Raw genomic sequence first — 20,153 nt, forward strand, 5'->3', positions numbered from 1 at the left:
AACACCCTGAACACTTTAGAATTATCCTAGCAGGATTTGCAGAGTGTGGTCTCTACCTATACAGACTTATTAGCACATGGTGTTTTGAAGCAGTTAGCCCATGCATAAACTAGGGATGCCTTGTGAAAGTTCTTTAATCCATGCCTCAGAAGACTTTTCAGCTGATCTGTGGAATTTACTGAATACTTAAGATTAACCATCCTCATTTCAGTGAACAAGCTCCAGGAAGCTTGTAGTTTAAATAATGAGAATAACATAAGTAAGTACTCTCTGTGTTCCCTCCCCCACCCACTAAGTTCTTTGTCTGAAATTCATCCAGCTCTTCAGAGCTCTATGATAAAGTCCTCCCCTCTTCTTTGTATTTTTGTATTGTCACTTTCTAATTGTCTTATTTTATACATATGTTCCATTAATGCATGAGGAAATCTGTAGCGCAGAGAAGCAAGCAGTAACTTCATGCTTAATTTGTACAGCATCTCTAAAGAGTGTTTTTTAATAATAGAAGAAGCGTGAGGGTTTCTTTAACACATAGTATGCACCAAGCCAAAGATGATAATTTAAAACTTGTTGAATACTGAATATAGTGTTTACTTCCTCTTTTCAATAGGAAAATATAAGTGAATAATCCAGTAGCATTACCAGTTAAGAATTTAATTTCTATGTGTACAATATTTGTAACAATTGGAATTTTCCTCTCGGGTAGCAGACATTTACTGTCAGCTCAGTACATCAGCAGACACCACTGATAGCTTAAGCTAAATTTGCCAGAGCTTGTGTGATTGAAGCTTTGAGTCAGGCATAAAACCAAGGCACATTTTTCTGGAGGTTAGATTGTTTCCCTAGATGAGCTATTTTTGTTGTGATAACTCCCTCCCACACACACCCCTCCATCGTTTCTCCTGTGTTTTCCCAGTATTTTTTATTTCTGGCAATAATATTTATTCACAGGTATAATGAAATATGCTTGTTCTCAAGTATGCAGATGACCTGTAGTTTTTGTGAAATGTTGCAACAACTTTCTTTGGGAAAGTTTGCCAGACTTCCTAAGACACCTGTGGATGTTTCTAAGGACAGGTTAACTGAGCATTTGCTGGTAATAACTTCAGCATAATTGATCCTCCCTTGTGGTGGAAGAACGGACTGTAGATGACCTGAAACTGTCCCTCTCTTTTACTTGGGTCTATGATTCTTTGAGTCTTTTAAAGCTCTCACAGGAGCACTTGTGATTTGCTGCTTGTGGGTTCTTGCAGTCTTCAGTCTCCTGAGCATCTGGATGTGTTCAACACAGTGACAGATCTTGTTCTGTGACCTCTTCAGGGTAGCAGGCTGAAGGGAGGAGTGGCAGAAGTTGCCTTTGCTTGCTGCTTGCCTCTTTTCCCCTCAAAAAGGGGAAAAAAGAAAGCCTGGAGGGGTTAGGAAAGCAAAAATGGGATTCAAAATGTGCTCTGATGAACATGGCTGATTAAAGAGTTCAGCTCCCAGGTTGGGGTCTCTCCAAGGTTCCAAAGTGACTCAAACCAGCAAGAAATTCTGCCAGCTGTCCCTAGGCAATTCTCCTTTGAGAAGTCCTGGCAGAGCTCCTTGTGTTTTTTTTGCACAGAAGTGCAAAGTGGAGTGACTTTGTCTTGAAGGAAATGTCAGGGCTTCCTGAAGTGGAGGTGGAGTCTCTGGGTAAGAGCGCTTTCATGCTGAGGAACTCACCCTGTGGAGCAATTTCAGCAGGCTTCATGCTCTTTGTACTTGCCTGATGTCCAGGGGTGCCCTCCTTAATGTGTTCAGTACTATTTCAGTGAACCTGACCAGAAGCTGAAAGGAGATTTTTAGAATTGGTGTTCTCATCTACAGTTATTTTTAGAAAAACAGGTGACCTTCGGGAAAGCTGGAAGTAGCAGTGAAGAAACTGAGGCCCCTTGAAGACAAAAAATATATCAGTCTCATGCAAACTTCTGACAAGTGTGGGAACGTATTTTCTGCTCATTCAATATTGGCTATTAGAAATTTGTAAAAATACACAGTAGTGATTTAAAACTATTTAAGTGAAGCATTCTCAGCAAAGCACCTTCACAGTGAAATTACCTACTGTTGTAGTGAGAAAAGCCTGTTCCTAAAGCATTTTATTCAGTTTAATTGTTACTGTTGTTATGTTGACTAGATCTACAAAGAACAAGAATCTCCTCATACTCAACAGTTTTGCTCTTAAGTGTTGCATAATCATTTGGTTATTTTGTTTAATTAAGTGACAAGATGCTTCTCTTTCTTCAATAAGCAGTAATATTTTTCAGTGACATCAGTAGTGAGGAATAATTATGGCTAGGTAAACTTGCAGCCTTCATTAGGAATGACTGTATGACTACAGGGGCTGGACAATTACTTTAATCCTTTTTATTTATGGACAAGATTGTCCAAATATTTATACAATGATAATTTAATGGTATAACTGTAAACTCTTGTACAAAATGTTTGTTACTTTTTTCATCCTTTTCTCTTATATTAGCAAAATATTATCCCTGTGGTGGTACCTGGTATAAACTGGGTATTGCAAGAAGATACTTTGGACTTGTGAAGTAGCTTAATTGTAAAACAGAGGAGGTGTCTACTTTCTGTTGTTTTTGTTTGTTTGTTTAGGGGTTTTTTTGTTAATTTCTTTCTGATTAGTTCTTTAGAGGAAAGTGGATTCAGTGTATGATTAAGATAAAAATTTTAGAACCTCCTTTCTTGTTGCTCTAATACTCAGATTACTGTGCTGCTCCCTCCCCCTGGCTCATGTACTTTGGAATGATCATCTCAACACTCACAGAATAACTCCAAGCACGTAGGAGTTGCCATGCAAGATAAATCTTAGTTCATCTAAACATGTACATGGCAATGATCATCTGAGTTCTTATGGAACTCCGAGCATGTAGGAGTTGCCATGTGAGTTAAATATAAATTATCAACGCTGGTAATTTTGTTAGCATTTTTAGTCTGGGTTCAGCAATGAGTTCTGGTAGTATTTTTTACCACAGGAGAATCTAGCCCCTTGGGAAGACTACCAAACTGAGATTATGGATTATAAAAACAGATAAAGTTGCTGTGGTTTTTCAGAAATGTGCAGAAGTTGTATTATACCAATCCAAGTTAGGTTTTCTTTTTTAAATCTTGTCTTTGGGACCTTTCATTGTATTTATATATAAATATAAAAATGTGTTCTCTTAGTGAATAAACATCAGTATCAGTTTTGTCACCAGTGTGGTATTCTCTCCTGCTTACTGATGCAGAGCATCTCCACACTATTAGTAGGAACTCGTTATCTACTCTATTATGTGCATAGCCATGTTTCTTGTACTATTGATATGCAAGTAATATAAATGACATTTGGTGGCTGCTTTAGCTTTTACTTGTTGCATTCAGAAGAATTATTTCAGATTGCATTAAAGGTAGGGGTTTTTTTGAGCAAGCTTTTTACTTTCCTACTTGGTTATTTTCTGGTCTTTTGGTAAAGGTTTTGATTGAAGATCTTGCAGAATAACCAAGAATAACCAAGCAGGCTATTATTATTTGAGTGCATCTATCATTGCGCTATATAGGGTAAGGCAAGGATTTTATTTGCAACTTTTGTTTATTATATTTATTGGGGAAAATAGAAATTTAGCTTTTCTTTATTATTTCAAATTTGTTGCTTAGAATTTTAGTGGTATAAAAATATTCTAGACTATCATTGAAATCAAGATTTTGCTACAGAGAAATATTATTTTTATTAATTTCACTAGTTTAACTTTTAAAAAGACTATCTGTATTTGTTGTATGAATATTCCCATGAAGTTTTGTATGAATCATAGAATCATTCTGATTGAAAATACCTTTAAGATCATGTAGTCCAATCAATAGCCTTATGCTGCCAAGGCCATCACTAAACCATGTCCCCAGGTGCCACATCTACGTGTCTTTTGATCCTCCAAGCCTACATCCTCTTGCCATACACTAAGTGGTTCAGGTATTCTGTGCCATATAACAGCCCATCCTTATGCTGAATCCCATGTTAAATTCCATATCCACTCTTTTTCTCAGATGTCCTCAGATTATATGGGCTCCTGTCTGGTGTTTCAATGTACTAATTCCAGACTCCTGGACAGTCTTCTCATATGTAAATTAATAAAATAACCTGAATCAATATCCGAAGAACACCTGACTTGAAACCAAGTCCACAGGTTAATCAAAGTATTCTGAACTTCCTTGGCTACACAACTTGTACTTCCCTTGGAAAAGCATACTGTTTCCTGGTTTTAATGATCTTAAATTCAGCTATAATATGTTTTAGTTATGTAAAGCAGGAAAGATAATAAAGCATAAAAGTAGAGTTGGAGAGACAGAATTTTTTAAGGGAAATGGTCAGTGAAGAACACTTCTAAAATGGGAAAAAATTAATATTAATTATTAATATAGAATGGAATTGGCATATTGTCTCTTGTCACCTAAGGAGTGAATTGTACTTAATTTAATGTTAGGGCCAAGGTTTTAAGTAGATTTAAAGTGGAGCTTGATTAGTTTAGCTCATAAATAGGATTGTACAGCATTGTCTTTTGCATTACATAGGATTAGATTAATGGTTTAAGCATGACATATCCTACCCAAAATATATACATCACAGATAGTAAAATCTGTTTATTTTTCAAGACTGCTTAATGCTATGTTTATAAATACATTAAGCTCCTCCCTGCCTAATTGAGACATTTAAGTCACCCACACATGCTTAGAGGTGCTTAATTTGTCTAGGTGTGTGGATAGCCTCCTGAATTCTCTTTTATTCCCAGGAGAAGTTTGAAAAGGTGAGCTGGGGATTAGATCTATGACCAATTCCATCTCATCTGAGGGTGGTCATTACTGTCCCTGACTGATAGAACATTTGGTTGGTTATGCCATATTAGACCACTGAAAAATATGGGTACAGCACTCAAGACAGGTGATTTAAACCTATGTCTTCCCCTTTCTAGGGGAGAAAGAGCTAAGTAATAGAGGAAAAAATGCCTTTCAAGCGACCAGGACGTTAAACTTTAAGGACACATATCTAATTTTCTCATCAATAATTCTGAAAATGGTTTTATCTAATGACTACACACATATATATATTTATTTTTAAGTGCATAATTATTTTCTGGGATTAAGAGCTGGGAACTAAGTTCTGCCACTTTCAGCTAATATCCCAGTTTCTGGATAAGATTTGACTTCCTTGTTTGCTTGCTTGGTTTCAAGTGCCTTCACACGAAAGTGTTCTGTGGCTTAATGCTTTTGATTACTGCAGTATGGGAGGCATGAATTCATTCCTCTTGATCTTGTGTCCATCTTTTAATCAGTCTTTCCATTTCTTGAGTGAGTTCTTCAGACATCAGGCTGTTGTTCAGGAAGCAAGAATCTTCCTGACTTTGGTGCCTGTGCTTCAGAGAGGGTAGATAGAGTTAACCTGAAGTACATGGAGGCCTTTTTGATTTCCTGTTTGTTCCATATGTCCTTGGTTAAAAAAAAAAGAAAAAAGTGATTGAAATGGATGGCTCTTTTTAGGCACCTGTGGTTTCTGGCGTTCTGTGGAATCTCCAGCATTAAGCTGGCTATGGTGATTTCCAACTGCTGTCCTCAGAGGCTGCTGAAGCGACTATGTTGGTGTCTTCACAGACATGTCAATTTCCTATTTTTTGCTGTGCTTGAAACCAGTATTTTGGTGACAGAACCAATGTTTGATAAGTAGCATTTTATACAGTTCTGTTCTAATATTGTGTCCTAAATTCTCTGAATTTCTACAGTTAGCAAATCTTAATTGCAAAAGGAATTACTGAAATGATTGAATTCTTACATTATCTACCTTTGAGGCAAACAGGTATCTTTATTACTTGATAATTATATGTACTAGTTCAAAGTCTAACAATTCCAAGCTATCTTTTCAGAGCTTCCTGTAGAGAGAGCTAAAGATAATCTCATTTCTACATCCCTATGATTTCACTATCTATTCTCTGCTAAATATTTGTTAAGAGAGAAAGAGCCAGCTTTATTAACTTCTTTACTAGATCTGCCCTTTCTTGTGGCTGGCTGGGCTAATCTTTTTGCTGCATTGTATCAAGAATAAACAGATTTACCTTCTTTTCCTGTTTGTGGTCCCTTCACTCTCTTGAACGAGCCAACAGAGATCTGCTTTAAGTCGGTGTTTCCCTTATCATAGAAGGTGCTATGATTGTCACACGTAATGGGCCTGAGGATGTTTTCCCTGCAGACTGAGAACACCTTCTTTTCCTGGATAAATAGATACCTGCAGGGTTTTTTGCTCACAGTGCCTTAATCCTGTTGGTGCCATAAGCTGTGTAGGTGTACTTTTACTGTCTATAATAAAGAAATCTGATGTAAGGTGAATGCACAACTGGAAAGACTCTTCTGACCTGGTGGAGAGAAGTTCCCTTGAAAAGCTTCCAAATGGGACTAGTTTCTCTCTGCTTGAAACTGAGATGGCATCTCCAGTTTGGTGACTATAGTTTTCATTTGCATGGATTTTGTATTTCCAAGCCCAAATCATAAAGTACAAGGATGTGTGAATTTCAAAATTGTTCTTCTTTCACATTTGTGCCTTCAGTTATTTAAGCTTGTAACTTCAAGTAATGATTGTTTAATGCATAGCACAAAACCAAATAAAAAATTTTAAAAATCAAGTTTCCAAACCTGGAGTCAAGAAAAGAAGGTGAATGCAGTCATTCTTTGTCTGTTTGTCTGATTCCTATTTCATCTCAATATTTTTAAGTGACTGTCAGATTTAGGAGAAACTTCATAGGGAACAGATATTTGAAATGTTGAACTCCTGTACATATTGTTAAAATGTATGTCTTTGCAAATGTTACGGGCAATGGAAAGGTGACAGTGTTAGTTTACATGTAAATAGCTACAGGAAACCAGAGAGGGAAGGCATTCTGCAGAAATCCCAGTTATGGGAACAGCTTTATTTAAAGCTCACAATCAACCATGACACGAAAGCCTTGAGAGGACTAGCTTTAATTAGTTCTAATCTTCACCAAAAAAAATTAGTTTTCTCACCAATATTTATTCATTTCCTGGCAAGAATACTTCTCAAACTCGGGCATGGACAGTGGAAGAAAATGCTGGCTATAATTAACTTGAGTGTTTAAACTTAGGGAAAAATACTTATGTAAATATGAGTACTTTAAATCTGCTTACAAAATTACAGAGAAATCTAATTTTGTCTGGAAAATCAGTTTTTCCTTATGAGATATTTTAAGGTGTTTAAATTATGGCTTGCAGAAACTATAGAATATTAAAATTAATTTATTAAAATATAGCACATTTAAAAACCTTCATGCATGTAATCCCTACTTGCTACATAAATTTGCTAAATGAATACTGATTCTTTTATACAATTTTTCATCAGTGTTATGACAGAAGGGCAAATAGCTCACATTTCTTCTCAATAAATATTGGCATGACTAGTTTCCTTGATTTTCTGTAAATATTTATTCTTTGGAAGTCATATAAATCAGGCTAATAGAAAAAAACTTCCTATTGCAAGTTCTAAATGTGGTCCTGTAAAGAATCTCATTTCATTTCAGAATAGCTACTTAAAAGACCAGGAGTTTGAGAGTCTGGAACTCAGACCTCAACCTTCAAAGGACATCCAAACAAGAAACTTAATTGGGGAAAAAAAATTTGCAAAATTGAAGTTATGCAGGTGCAAATTTAGAGTAGATGGTAGCAACTAATGATGTCATAACTAAGAGTATTCACAGAAACGGAAGATTATTTGTACTGGAGAGGACCTCTAAAGATAATCTAGTTCCACACCTTCCCCTAGACCATGTTTATCAGAGCTGCATCCAGCTTGCTCTTGAACACTTCCAGGAAAGGGGCATCCACAGCTTCTCTGGGCAACCTATCCCAGTGCCTTATCACCGTCACAGTGAAGGGTATCTTCCTAATGTCGAATCTAAACATTAAATATCTCTTTAACTATAACTCTTTCAGTTTAAAGCCATTCTCCCTTCTCCTATCACCACATGCCCTTGTAAAAAGGCCCTCTCCAGCTCTCTTGCAGCCACCTTTAGGTATTGGAAGGTGCTGTGCGGTCTCCCCACATCTGTCTCTTCTCCAGAGTGAACAACCCCAACTCTCAGCCTGTCTCCATAGGAAAGGGCTCCAGCCCTCTGATCCACCTCTGTGGTCCTTATCTAGACCCCTCAATTTTTTTTTTCCTGCTAAATAAGAACAGAAATTTATAACTTAGTAAAATTGCTAGCACAGAGAGCGTGTGGCATCTATAAATACCTGAATGTTACAAACAATGAGAAATAAGAACTAATATATGTAATCTGAAAGTATAGGGGAACAAAGCTCAGAGGGAAAGAGGGAGAATTGACACGTTTTTATGTGTGTGTGATGTAGTTGGTTGTAGAAGAGTTCACCCAAGAAATTACTGGAAATACCCTACTTAAAATGATGATATTTGAATGGAAAAATTATTGTCCCAAATAGCACTTCACTGTGTAGAAAATGGGCACCTCTGAGTCCTCCACTCTTTCCTTAGCAAGTCTTACTTCAGTGGGGAGTTTTGTTGTTACATGGAGTGAAGAATGAAATTGCCTCTTTCTAGCCTGCCACAGTATAAATCATTATTAAAATAATGTTTATTTTTGTATTTTATATATTATAATAATATAAATCATTATTAAATCATCATCAGTGTTTCTGGACTGTGGAATATTTAATAACATTTCAGTTCAAAAGTAAACAACTTCTCTGTAAATGCTAATACCTTTTTCCTCCAGCATGGCTCTTCAAACATGTTAAGTAATATAAATGGCGGTAGACAGGGAAAAATGTTTCTGTGCATTGGTATTTTTTGCAACAAATCCTCTTCTCAGGAATTTCATTGTTCACAAGGGGGGGAAAATTCATCTACAAAGAAGCTCATCTAGTAATAATAAGATGATTATTACACATATATATATATCCCACTTGGTAGTTGGTATATCTTAGTTCTTTCTTTAAAACTGTGAAAAAGAAAGTCAAACCCAAAAATCTGTCTGTTATAATGCTAGGTTTAGTTTAGCAGGCTGCAGCTTTCCTGAGAGCTCAGCAGGGCTGCTTAGGGCAGTGTGACCATGGTCACCCTCCCGTAGTCCATTTCGGACGGCCCCGCGGTTTTTGCTCTGGCAGCTGTCAGCCCTACAACCAGTGATGGCAAAGGAGGCGAGAAGGGTCCCTCCATGAGGGTTTGAGAGGACTTTTAATAGTTACACCTTGTCCCAGCAACCCTCAGAAGCAGAGAGGCCTGGTAATCTGGGTACAGGAACCAATGGGGAGAGCCCGAGGGAATGGCCAGGGATAGGGGCAAGGAACAGGGGGGGAAACAATGTGGGATAGGAAAAGCAATGGGTAAACAGATCACCACAGTCTGTCATTTGTGTGTTTGGTATCCAAGCATAAAATGTATTTAGGCACTTGGTGTCATAGCATAAAGTGCAGGGAAGATTTCATTCTTAAATACATGACTCATCCGTGGCTCTTGCACTTTAACATCACTTCTTCAAATCTCTAATAATGTTTTGAGGTACAAAAAGCTGTTGATAGTCATTGTTGACACCTGTTACCTAGTTTAGTAAGGGAGTACTAGTTAATACAGTGTGTATCACTGCTGAATTAATGTACAGGAACTGCATAAGTAGCTCCTGCATTGTGTGATGTTTCTTAGTCACAGCCCTCTGCGCATTGGTCTGATTACTACTGTAGATTCCCAACATCATTTATTATTTGATTAATATGCAATTTCCTTCTTAGATTCATCGATAAGATCAACACAATGCCCAGACTCTTGTATTCCCCTTCCTGTCTTTCCTCACCAACGCACAGCAACTAATTTCTTTCATTTTTGGCACAACCTAATTTAATATTTACCCGTTGTAGCTTGGTACCAAAGGAATTATTATTTCCTAATCACTTTGCCTTCAGGGGGTTCTCCACTTGTGTCTGGGGAAGAAGGGCAGTTTGGTCACCAGGAGGGAGCGTGTCGGTGTTTCCTTTGTAAGGACAGCCCTGTTGTTAGGGCAGGGCACTGTGTGTTGAATTCTAATGCCTTGGTGCAAGAGCCAGCCTGTTTGGAAGGGCCGGCGTGGGAGGTGTTGGCTGCGATCAGCAGAGCCCCAGCCCCGGGGCTCCCTCGGAGTGCGGAGCCCTGGAAGTTGTCGGGGATGGGAATCGCAGCCATTCAGTGCAGTAGCCAGGGTGAAACACCTCATCCCCCCAGTACCTACCGGGCTGCTTTTCTTAGCAGCCGGGAAGTTCAGGTACCTTTTCTTTAAATATTTATAATTTACTGCCACAAAATATTGTCCATTCAAAAGCAGGTTGTTGTGTCTGTGCAACAGAAGTATATTGGCATTGATTTTTATGTGCATTTGGTAGATTCTGTAAGATTGTTATAAAATTCACGTGTGCTTGTAATAGGTCTTATCCTGGATTGGCAAAGGACTACGTAACAAAGGTAACTGTTAATGCATGGAATATTTATTTTCCAGGAAAATGGTAGAAAATTTTCAAAGGCAGCTTGTTATGATAAGATATACTTAAACCACAGAAACTGTACCTTTAGTTCTGGTACTAAGGTTTTGATTTTAAATTAACACTGGATTAGTTATCTGTCTCTGTCAAGACTATAATAAAGAGCTTTTGTTGCAATCCATCATAGGGCTTTTGTGTTATACGCTATACATAGAAACTGTTAACAGGAAGACTAGATTAATGCAGAGAGAAAAAATGTCATCAGATAAAACATAGGTCTCAAAAAGCAATTTCAAGTTCCATACTATGTTATGCATTAATACATTTTTAGCCTTTGGGGTAAAGAGGAAAACTTGTAATCAAAAATTAATTTGAGCATTCTTGGCTGTACCTAAATTAGAACCCAGGATACTTCCAAAATTGTTATTAATCAAATGACCTGACAGGAGCTCACTAGGAGAAAATTAATGAGTACAGGCTATTCTGAATAATATTTAGGAATGCTGCTAAGAAATTTTGCAGCTCTTTTTCGAATTTTACATGTAATAATTTAAAATATTTCTATTTTGAGGTAGCCATATGTGTCTGTACATGTATGTTATGCAAATATATTGTGCATATGCTTTATATTTTTTAAATTAACTTCTTCAGGAAGCTTAATAGAAATACAGGTGCAAGAAGTCACTATTTTTTCTTGATTACTATCTTAACAATGAAGTAAGATGTGGTTCCATATGACTTAAGTATTTCTCCATTAATATATGGACACATTTGTTTAATTTCATTAATTTTTTTTAAAACTTTTTTAGTAAACTGTCATTGCAACTTGTGCGTGTTTGGGTATAATGATTCTCATCTTTTCTGTGAACTATTTACAAGACTGATTTTATAAGTCTTCACTGTAATTTAGTGCTGTATTGGAAGAAAAGAAATTGGTGATTAGTATTTTGTGCCTTTAGGATTTGGATTTGAAAAATGCAATTCTATTCTCTTCTGATTCTGATTATTTACTGTTTTGTAAATTTAAAATATGACAGGTCATGAAGAGATTGGGTCATCATGTAACAAGTGTTTTAGTTTCAAGATACTAAGAAGTAGAATTATAAGGAAAACCAAGCCTAGATACCAATTAATTTGCATCTAACATCTGGAAATCCTTAGTGTTGTTATTTTATTTTTTTAATAGACCTAGGAGAGTTTCTTTAATCAGAAATTTTAGTATATGTATGTTCTGGTTTTTTTATGTTACACGTATTTCAGAAGTAACCTATTATACAAAAAAAGATCATTACAATTTTCTTATTTCTATTTTTGCTTAACATACTTAATGTGAAGGAAAGTTGAAAGTCTAAATGTTTCTTGCTGTAGACATGCTAAACAGTGTCACATGTAGCTTTGTTCATTGAATTTTGTCTATAAGACAGAAGTGTAACTGGCTTAGTGCCTTATTGCCCCCAGCAGTCCTGCTGTTCAGGGGAGGTAGTGTTGAACCTGATTTGTTTCTAATGTTTTTTTTTTTCCAAGAGCAATTTGATTTAAATAGCTGCTTTATTAAGATGAACAGAGATATTTTTACAGTTATTAGCAAGACAAATAACTGCAGTAATGATGGCTGGATTTTTTTTTTCTTTTTGCCTTTGCTGTAGATTTGTTAAATTTGACGTGAATGACTTAAAAGACACCATAGTAAGATGGAAGCTGTTGGAAAGGTAGTGGGAAATGAAGGAAGTAACATTTGATGCTTAAGAAATTGACAAATCAGTAGGTACTTGTTTATATTCTGGAAAATCATAGGCAAAACCATAGGAAAACAAAGGCAAAACTTCATTTATGTGAAATCAAGCTGAGTTTAACCTTGTAAAAAGAACCTATCTTAAAAAGCCACAGTTAGTAAGCTGCTTCACTCTGAACTGTTTATGTTTGAATTCCATTTCATTAATAGGAATTCTGCTTAACAATATGGACGAGATTTGCAAAATCCACGTGCTGTTTATTTAACCCTATTGCATTTGGACTTGTATTGATAAAAAGCAACTAATATTGATCTGAATATTCTCACCTTGTATTTAGGATATCTTAGGTTTTTGCTCTGTGCGTGTAATTGGAGGGAGAGGGGAGGGGAGGGGAGGGGAGGGGAGGGGAGGGAAGGGGAGGGGAGGGAAGGGAAGGGAAGGGAAGGGAAGGGAAGGGAAGGGAAGGGAAGGGAAGGGAAGGGAAGGGAAGGGAAGGGAAGGGAAGGGAAGGGAAGGGAAGGGAAGGGAAGGGAAGGGAAGGGAAGGGAAGGGAAGGGAAGGGGTGACAGCCTCTCTCACCTGTATACTGGGACGAGAGGGGCCAGAGGCAGCCTGAACAAAACACAGGTGGGAGGAATTCCAGACAAGTGGGGACACTGAGGAAAGCTCAAAGTTAAAGAGCAGGTTGTAGCCAGAGTTGGACGGTAATTGATTCTCCCCTGCAGAATGGGAAATGGTGTGGAAGCCCTAAAGGCTGGGCTCTCAGGGTAGAGAGTGGTTGCTGCATGCTATGATGCTGTATTTTGTTACACAGAGCTCATTGACTTGACCCAGATTGCAGTTTCACTCTGAAAATACACTGGTGTTTCCTCTTAAACTTGAGGTAGCCCTGTAGTTATGAACTGATATGTTGACTTTCTCCCCTGATATGTTGCTGCCGTTTCTGTCAGTGAGGTTGTACTTCTTCCATTGCTACTGAGGAGTTGTATTTTGCACTGTTGCCCATACTGAGAACTCTGCTCTCACTGCCATCACCAGAGTTATCTCAGTGACAGTGGCTATTTAAGATTTTTTTGAAAAGCTAATTTATCACAGATAAAGCTCTTAAAAGTCAGCATACAAATTATTAATCACTCAATTTCTTCCCGCCCATAGCTTGCCAAAATTGCCTTCACTTTTACGATACTAATTCATGATAGTCACAAGCTACATAGGGCTTAAAAGACAGCTTTTTCTTTTCCAATGTAAAAAATTTTTGCCCTTTTTTTCCATTTGTTTAGCTGAATAAATATTAAACTTATAAATTTTGACAAAGAAGTAGAAATGGCTGTGGTTTGTGTCTGTAATCAAATCCAAATTGATTTTCAAATATTTTTTCATGTGCTTTAAAGATGAGTGTGTGGGTTTGTGTGCAGGTGTGCATACAGGCGTGGGGGAGAGACTGTAGTCTTGTGATACACATCTGAGAGAAAATTGGCTGGATGGTAGCAGCTGAAAAATAATTTTTTAACACTGTCTGTAATTATGCCTTAGAGATTGAGTAGAACTCAAGTCCTACCCATATTTGTGACTGTGCTGTCTTTTCTGCTTATCTGATGTGACAGATGTGCTGAAATGATTACAGATTGTTCTACAGGAGGAAAATACTAATTGCCACAGACAATTTAAACAATACAGAAGTCAGTCAACATTAAATACAGAATAAATATTACAAATTAATTTTAAATCTATTTTATAGTTATATGAGGGATATTGGTTTTCACAATCTGTTAATTACTGTCTTACTAATCAAATGCTTTCCTATTCAAAGTTATTGAGATAGAGCCTTCAGTGACCCATTGACATATTAATCTATCCCTGAATAATCTTATCTTCAGTTCAGCAACAGCATATTTAGAGAATGTTTTGAGAGACTATTGTTGGTATTACTTGGGGAACAGTATTTTTATACTTGTGACTACAAATAAAATATGAAGTATTTTAGTAGTGACTCTGTGGTTTAATTAAGAAATAAATTATCAAATTCCTTTCTATGCCCTATATAGGAATTGCTCCTTAGGTTGATCAAACTCTTGTGACCAGTGACAAGACTTGAGGAAACAGCATGAAGCTGAGTCAGGGAAGGTTTAGATTGGATATTAGGAAAAGGTTCTTCACCCAGAGCATGGTTGGGCACTGGAACAGGCTCCCTGGGGAAGTGGTTATGACACCAGCCTGATTTCAAGAAGTGTTTAGACAACACCTTCAGGCACATGGTGTGATTCTTGGGCTGTCTTGTGCAGGGCCTGGAGTTGGACACAATCATCCTGATGGATTTCTTCCAGCTCAGGATATTCTATGATTCTGTAACTGTTAAACAACTTTTTGGAACAGACAATCTAGTATAGGAGGTCTTAAGATGCAAACGATTCATTTTACACTCATTCATAAAGAGCAGTGATGTCAACATCACGTTCTAGTAATATAATCAGCATTTCTTTTCTTTCACATTTTTTTAGTTCAAATAAAGTCTTTTCCTAGTTAGTTGCAGTTAGAAAAATTTTTTGAAAGCAAGTTGCAGGAGACTGAGATTTGAGGGAAATGTTCCAAGGAGAAGGTTTTCCATTCTGTGACATGGTTCACAAAAGAAAGGATTTCAAAACTGTAATTTTAACACATTTCTGTTGAATTGCCAATTAAGATGTCAGTTGTCATCTTGTCAGTTCTAAGATGTATCCTTTAAGGGATGTTAATTGCCTTTAGAGTTTTAAAATCGTTATGTGGACTCAGCAGTAGGTGGTTGTGGCCTAATTTGTTGAAGGACACCACACTGTAGGTGTCTGTTTCTTCTTAAGCTTATACCTGATCTTGATCTTGCAGTGAGAGCTGCAGAAAAACAAGGAAGATGAATTCTTTGCACATTTGCCTTTCATAGTAGAGGTGGGCATTATAAGAACTTCATGTTTGGATTTTCTGCAACTGGTATGATTTATGATGTCTTGTAATATAATTAAAAGAAAATTTGCCAGGTGAATGAGCTTGGTTTTTTAACTCATGCAATTCTGATTTTACCAGATTTGTTAACACATTTAAGGTTTTTTTATTAGCTTGTGTATAGCGTAGGTGCATTTAGTACCTAATTACGTAAGCAAATATAAAACTATTATATATTCTATTTGTATTTCTAAGGGTGGGTGGGGGAAGTGTTAAATTGACTGTTGCATTTGAAACTGTGGTCTGTTCTGCCAGCAGCTGGAACGTGATCAATTAAATGGGGCATATGAAAGGCATTGCTGTTGCACATTGTTAAAGGAAAATTACAAGTAGTATTGTAATACTGAAGTCTAAAGATATACTCTAGAAATGGCTGGTAAATTTAACTCCCTCAAAGCAAGAGCATTCAGTCCTGCATTACTGGCATGTTGTAGAATATCTTTTGTTAATGCTAAGAAAATAATGACAATTTTAGTAAGGGTGAAATGTAACCTAATCAGAAGTAAACTTTCATTAATAAAACCATGTGATCGTGAAATTTCATTAGTCTCCTGAAAATGAAACTGTAGTTTAATTTCTAGTTAAACTGTTGGGCAGGTGAGTTCATTTTCCCGACCTTATTGTTGTGCTTTCCTTCCTACTTGTCTTACTGTACTCGTTAGAAAATCTGAATCATTACTGTGACTACTGACATTTCAGATTTTTCACAAGCTTCTTATAAGTCATGTAACATTTCTCCACACATCTTGCAATTCTGAAATTTTTCTACAGGAGGGTGTTGAAGGGGAAGTGGTAGCTTGTTTCCTACCCCAGTGCTCCCCAGGACTTCTCTGAGCACCAGCTGTGGGGAACATTGTCCTGCTCAGAGCCAGGGGCTGTGGGCATGAGGGGCAGGTGCCCTGAGAAGGTTTCTCAGCTGCTGCCAGCAGTGCTTGAGAAGTATGAGACAAAGACTTTCACTCACCCCCTAAGACCCCTAAGAGCTGAAGAGGACTGCAACACACTCAACAGCTTGCTTTTTTGAAAAGAAGTGTGGTCGAATCTCATTAAGGCTGCTCTTCTGAAAACATTTTAATTAGCTCTCATTAGTGCCGTTGTTTTGCTGTTTTTTTTTTAAGTAATAGGAATTAATTGAAAAGTAACTTGAGCATTTTACTTAATTCCTGAAAAATCACGTATGAAAACATGGTAGCTTAACAAAAACATTAGGCAGGCATTATGTACACACAGTCGTATTCTGTACTCATACTTGAAGCATATGTGAGGGGGATGAGTTTGTGCCAGCCATTGTGCAGCTGAAGTAGTAAAGGGTTTTGCAAAGAAGATTAGAGTTGGCTTCTCAAGTGGATTCAGAGTGCTTCAAAGGATGTATAGGAAGTGGGGCAGAAGAGTTTTCAATAGTGGCTCTACAAAAGGCATCTGCATCTCTTTGTAGAGAGAAGTTTCATTTTAAGATCACTGTGGAGTAAAGTACTTGCAGTTAACTGAGTGTAAACTAGTGCTGATTCACTTCAGAAGAACTGCCTCAAAAGATTTGCATGGAATTGCAGGGAGGAGGAGGTAGTTGTGTTTGAGGATTGCCTTGCCTTCCTGAGTTTTGAGCCAGGAAGCAGCAGAGCTGAGGGGAGGGAGACCTGTGTGACAGGAGGAGAGCTGTAAACCTCTGAGGAGGTGTCATGTAACCTCTCAGCCAGAGATCCTCTTATGCACTGACAAGCTGCTTCTCTCTTCTGCCTGGCTGGGGTTATGAACACTTTCCAGGGCTTACTTTGGAGTGATGTGGTAACAGGATTTCATGATCTAGGAATGAATTTTTTCTTTTCTGCCCCAGTGGCTTGGGTAATGCATGGTTTGGGAGCTGGGGAGAGGGGGTGTGTATATATTTTTTTTGCGTTTTGCCTAAAAGATATAATAGATTGTAACAATTCCTTTTTTGTTTTTTTCCTCTTTCACAGCTCTAAAGCTACATAATAAACATAGCGATCTCAGATTTTTTCAGCTTTCTTGGTATGAACTACGTTAGGAAAAACATCTTTTATAGGAGTGAAGAAATTGTGTGGGTACAGTAAAGTTCCATTTGCTGTTGCACACCTGTTGCTCCCTGTGTTGGGATTACTAGTTACAGTTGGGGAAGAATCATCAAGACCTTCTAGTCATTGCAACAAACTGCTAAGAATATGAGGTCTATAGTGGACAAATTACCAGCAGGTACTTTTGTTGTATAGAGCATCCTGTGGCAGTTAGTTCCAGAACTTATTAAACATTATGTGAAATGCCTTTTCCCTTGTTTTAAGCATGTTTAAGTGATATTTTCCTTTGTTGCCTCCCTTGTTTTGTTTCTGTGGGAATCTGGTAAATATCCTCTGTTCAGGTTTTTGCATAGTTTTCAAATATGAGGCATGATTTTGAAGGTGTCAGTTATATCTTCTGTCTTTTGTTTCCCTTCCAAGTTTATTCTTATTTGAAAACTACACCTTTTAGCATACTTACTGTTCCTACTGCTACCTTTTCTTGTTATACTATGTGTGTGTGTAGGACAGCCACAACAGCATTATTCAGATATTAGAAAATGTTGAAAGTGTGAAATTTATCTGTGAAAATGTTTTTTTACATACTTGTTTGGACCATCTTTAAAAGAGTTGTCTGCTTGATGTTTATACAACACTGTCATTAAAGCAGTAATCAAGAAAGGGCTCAACTTTGGAATTAATATTTAATTGCTTCTGTAGAACATTGCTCACATATCATTTGTTGTGTTTCTTTGACAGTGACAGAATGGTTTCTTTATTTTCTGTTGGGGACCCATGATAACAAACCTGTAGTTAAGGGTTTATAGACTCTTTTTCATTGTTTCTATCTGAGACAGTGTTCAGATTTGCACTTTTTATTTTATTTAGTTTGTGTGTAAAGGCTAGCTTTTCAGTACTTAGGGGCTAGAAAGATTTGGGGTATTTCGAGAAAATAAAAGCAAATAAAAAGCATAGAATATTTTTTATTGTTCAGTCAAGAAAATAAGGGTGGTAGACATGATGTTAAAATGCAATGAACGAGATGCAATCAGATCCTGGAAACACAGAGGTGTTTCTCAGGTCCTCGTAAGGATCCCATCTGGGTCCTTCAGCTATGAGCCCTGGCTTCAGTGAAAGAATATACTCCCAGGAAACATGGCAAGGAGAAATCTAAGCAGCCTGTGAGGTGAAAGTACTCCTTTACAGTCACCTTTGCCTCTTCTAATTCACTGTGCCATTCTAGATCAGCGAAATTTCAGCTCTACCTTATGCTACCTTATGCAAAAACACCTTCTCAGTTTTGACCAAGTAAGGTTAACAGTGGCTAAATATATACTGTAGGGAAAGTGCATTCTGTGGCACAACACAAAGCCCTGACTGCATCCCCAGAACATTTTGGGGTAAAACTTTTGAGCAGAGGACAAATGAAACAGGCAGGCTGGATGGTTGAGGAACTAGGACTGCATATGGGTTGCATTGGAAAACCTGTTTGCCTTTCAGTCTGGATAAAGTGTAACCTCTTCTGCAGTGGAAAAGGAGACTCAGTTATACCAATATTAAATGTATCCATTCTCTGTGTATCAAGTGTGAATTTTGCATTGGTCATTCAGAGTGTTACATGACAAATGATGGAAAAAATACATAATTTTAGGGAATCAGTTTTTCATGAAGAAAAATTTTAGTAGACGGATCTTAATAAGAAGCACTAATAAGATGAGAGATGTAACTTGCCCTCTGGGAAACTCCTTCCAATCAGTGTCATGGGTGCAGAAAATTACAAATCTGGGATTCACAGCCTGAGATGATTCTTATGCTGCCTGTAGAACTAGTAAAGACTCTTGCTGTATTTATCATTTGAATTTGGAAAAGTGTGAAGGGGTGGGATTTCTGAGTCCTCGAGGATATTGTACGGCAAGTTTACTGTGGAGATTTTCATATTTGAAAGACGCATTGTTAGCTGAATTTATTGTCAATGTAGGGGGAAGGGCAACATCTTCTCTTTTTTTACCTTAACTGGGTACGATTTAGAAGTGATGTTCAGATTAGAAGGGTGACTCCTGCTGGTGACATGACGTAATGAATGAATCATATCTACCTTTCAAGTGTAATAGATGACTAGTTTGACTTTGACCTCATAATAAAAAGAATTTTTTGTTGGACTTTGCTTGCCCCAAATAAGGAAGTAGTCCATCAAGAACACAATTTTTCTCTAATGGCTTTGTACTGCAAAGATTTTCCTGTCTTTTTTGGGGGGTGGGAGGTTTAGATAAAAACAAGAACTGTAAAAAATTATTTGTCACTTCACTGGAATCTGAATCAGGTAAAAATTTAAAGAGAGAGAATGAAATAATCTTTCTTTGGTCAAAGAAGAAAATATTTAGGTACTCACAGAGCAATGAATTCCATCAGTACTATGGAGCTATTTTTATCTGTTAGGATTAGTCAATTTAACTTCAGACATACCTGAATTTAAGATATTTACAATTAAACTTATAACAGTACTGTGTCTATTTTCTTTGCAGGTTTGCTGGTCCTCTGGTACATTTCAGAATGCCGCTGGTAAAAAGGAACATAGACCCCAGGCACTTGTGCCACACGGCTCTTCCCCGAGGTATCAAGAATGAATTGGAATGTGTCACCAATATCTCCTTGGCGAATATAATCAGACAACTGAGTAGCCTAAGTAAGTACATGGTCTTAATAGCTGTATTTAGAACTGATATATTTTACAGTTACAGTATTTGAAGTATGAACACCTTTTCAAATTCTCAGAAGAAAATTGTCATTGGGTCTGGAATGTGCTGCTTTTGTGGATAGTGTCTAGCATGGACTTCTGTGAAAGAAAGCTAGGAATTTTTCTAGCAGCACGTCTTAAAACACTTAATCCATGTATTTCTGTTACCAGTGAACGTGACAG

At 37.3% G+C, this 20,153-nt stretch overlaps 1 protein-coding gene across 2 annotated transcripts in view; it reads left to right on the forward strand.

Annotated features, from left to right (window-relative positions):
• Positions 1–20,153, forward strand: part of WASF1 (WASP family member 1) — an 88,577-nt gene that overhangs the window by 39,809 nt on the left and 28,615 nt on the right. For both annotated transcript variants that reach the window (XM_069010991.1, XM_069010992.1), the window contains exon 2: positions 19,759–19,919. In XM_069010991.1, coding sequence (XP_068867092.1) covers positions 19,787–19,919 — 133 coding nt within the window. In that variant the 5' untranslated portion in view covers positions 19,759–19,786. The remainder of the gene's footprint in view (positions 1–19,758; positions 19,920–20,153) is intronic.

Source organism: Aphelocoma coerulescens, chromosome 3 (genome assembly GCF_041296385.1).
Source record: "Aphelocoma coerulescens isolate FSJ_1873_10779 chromosome 3, UR_Acoe_1.0, whole genome shotgun sequence".
Classification (NCBI taxonomy): Eukaryota; Metazoa; Chordata; class Aves; order Passeriformes; family Corvidae; genus Aphelocoma; species Aphelocoma coerulescens.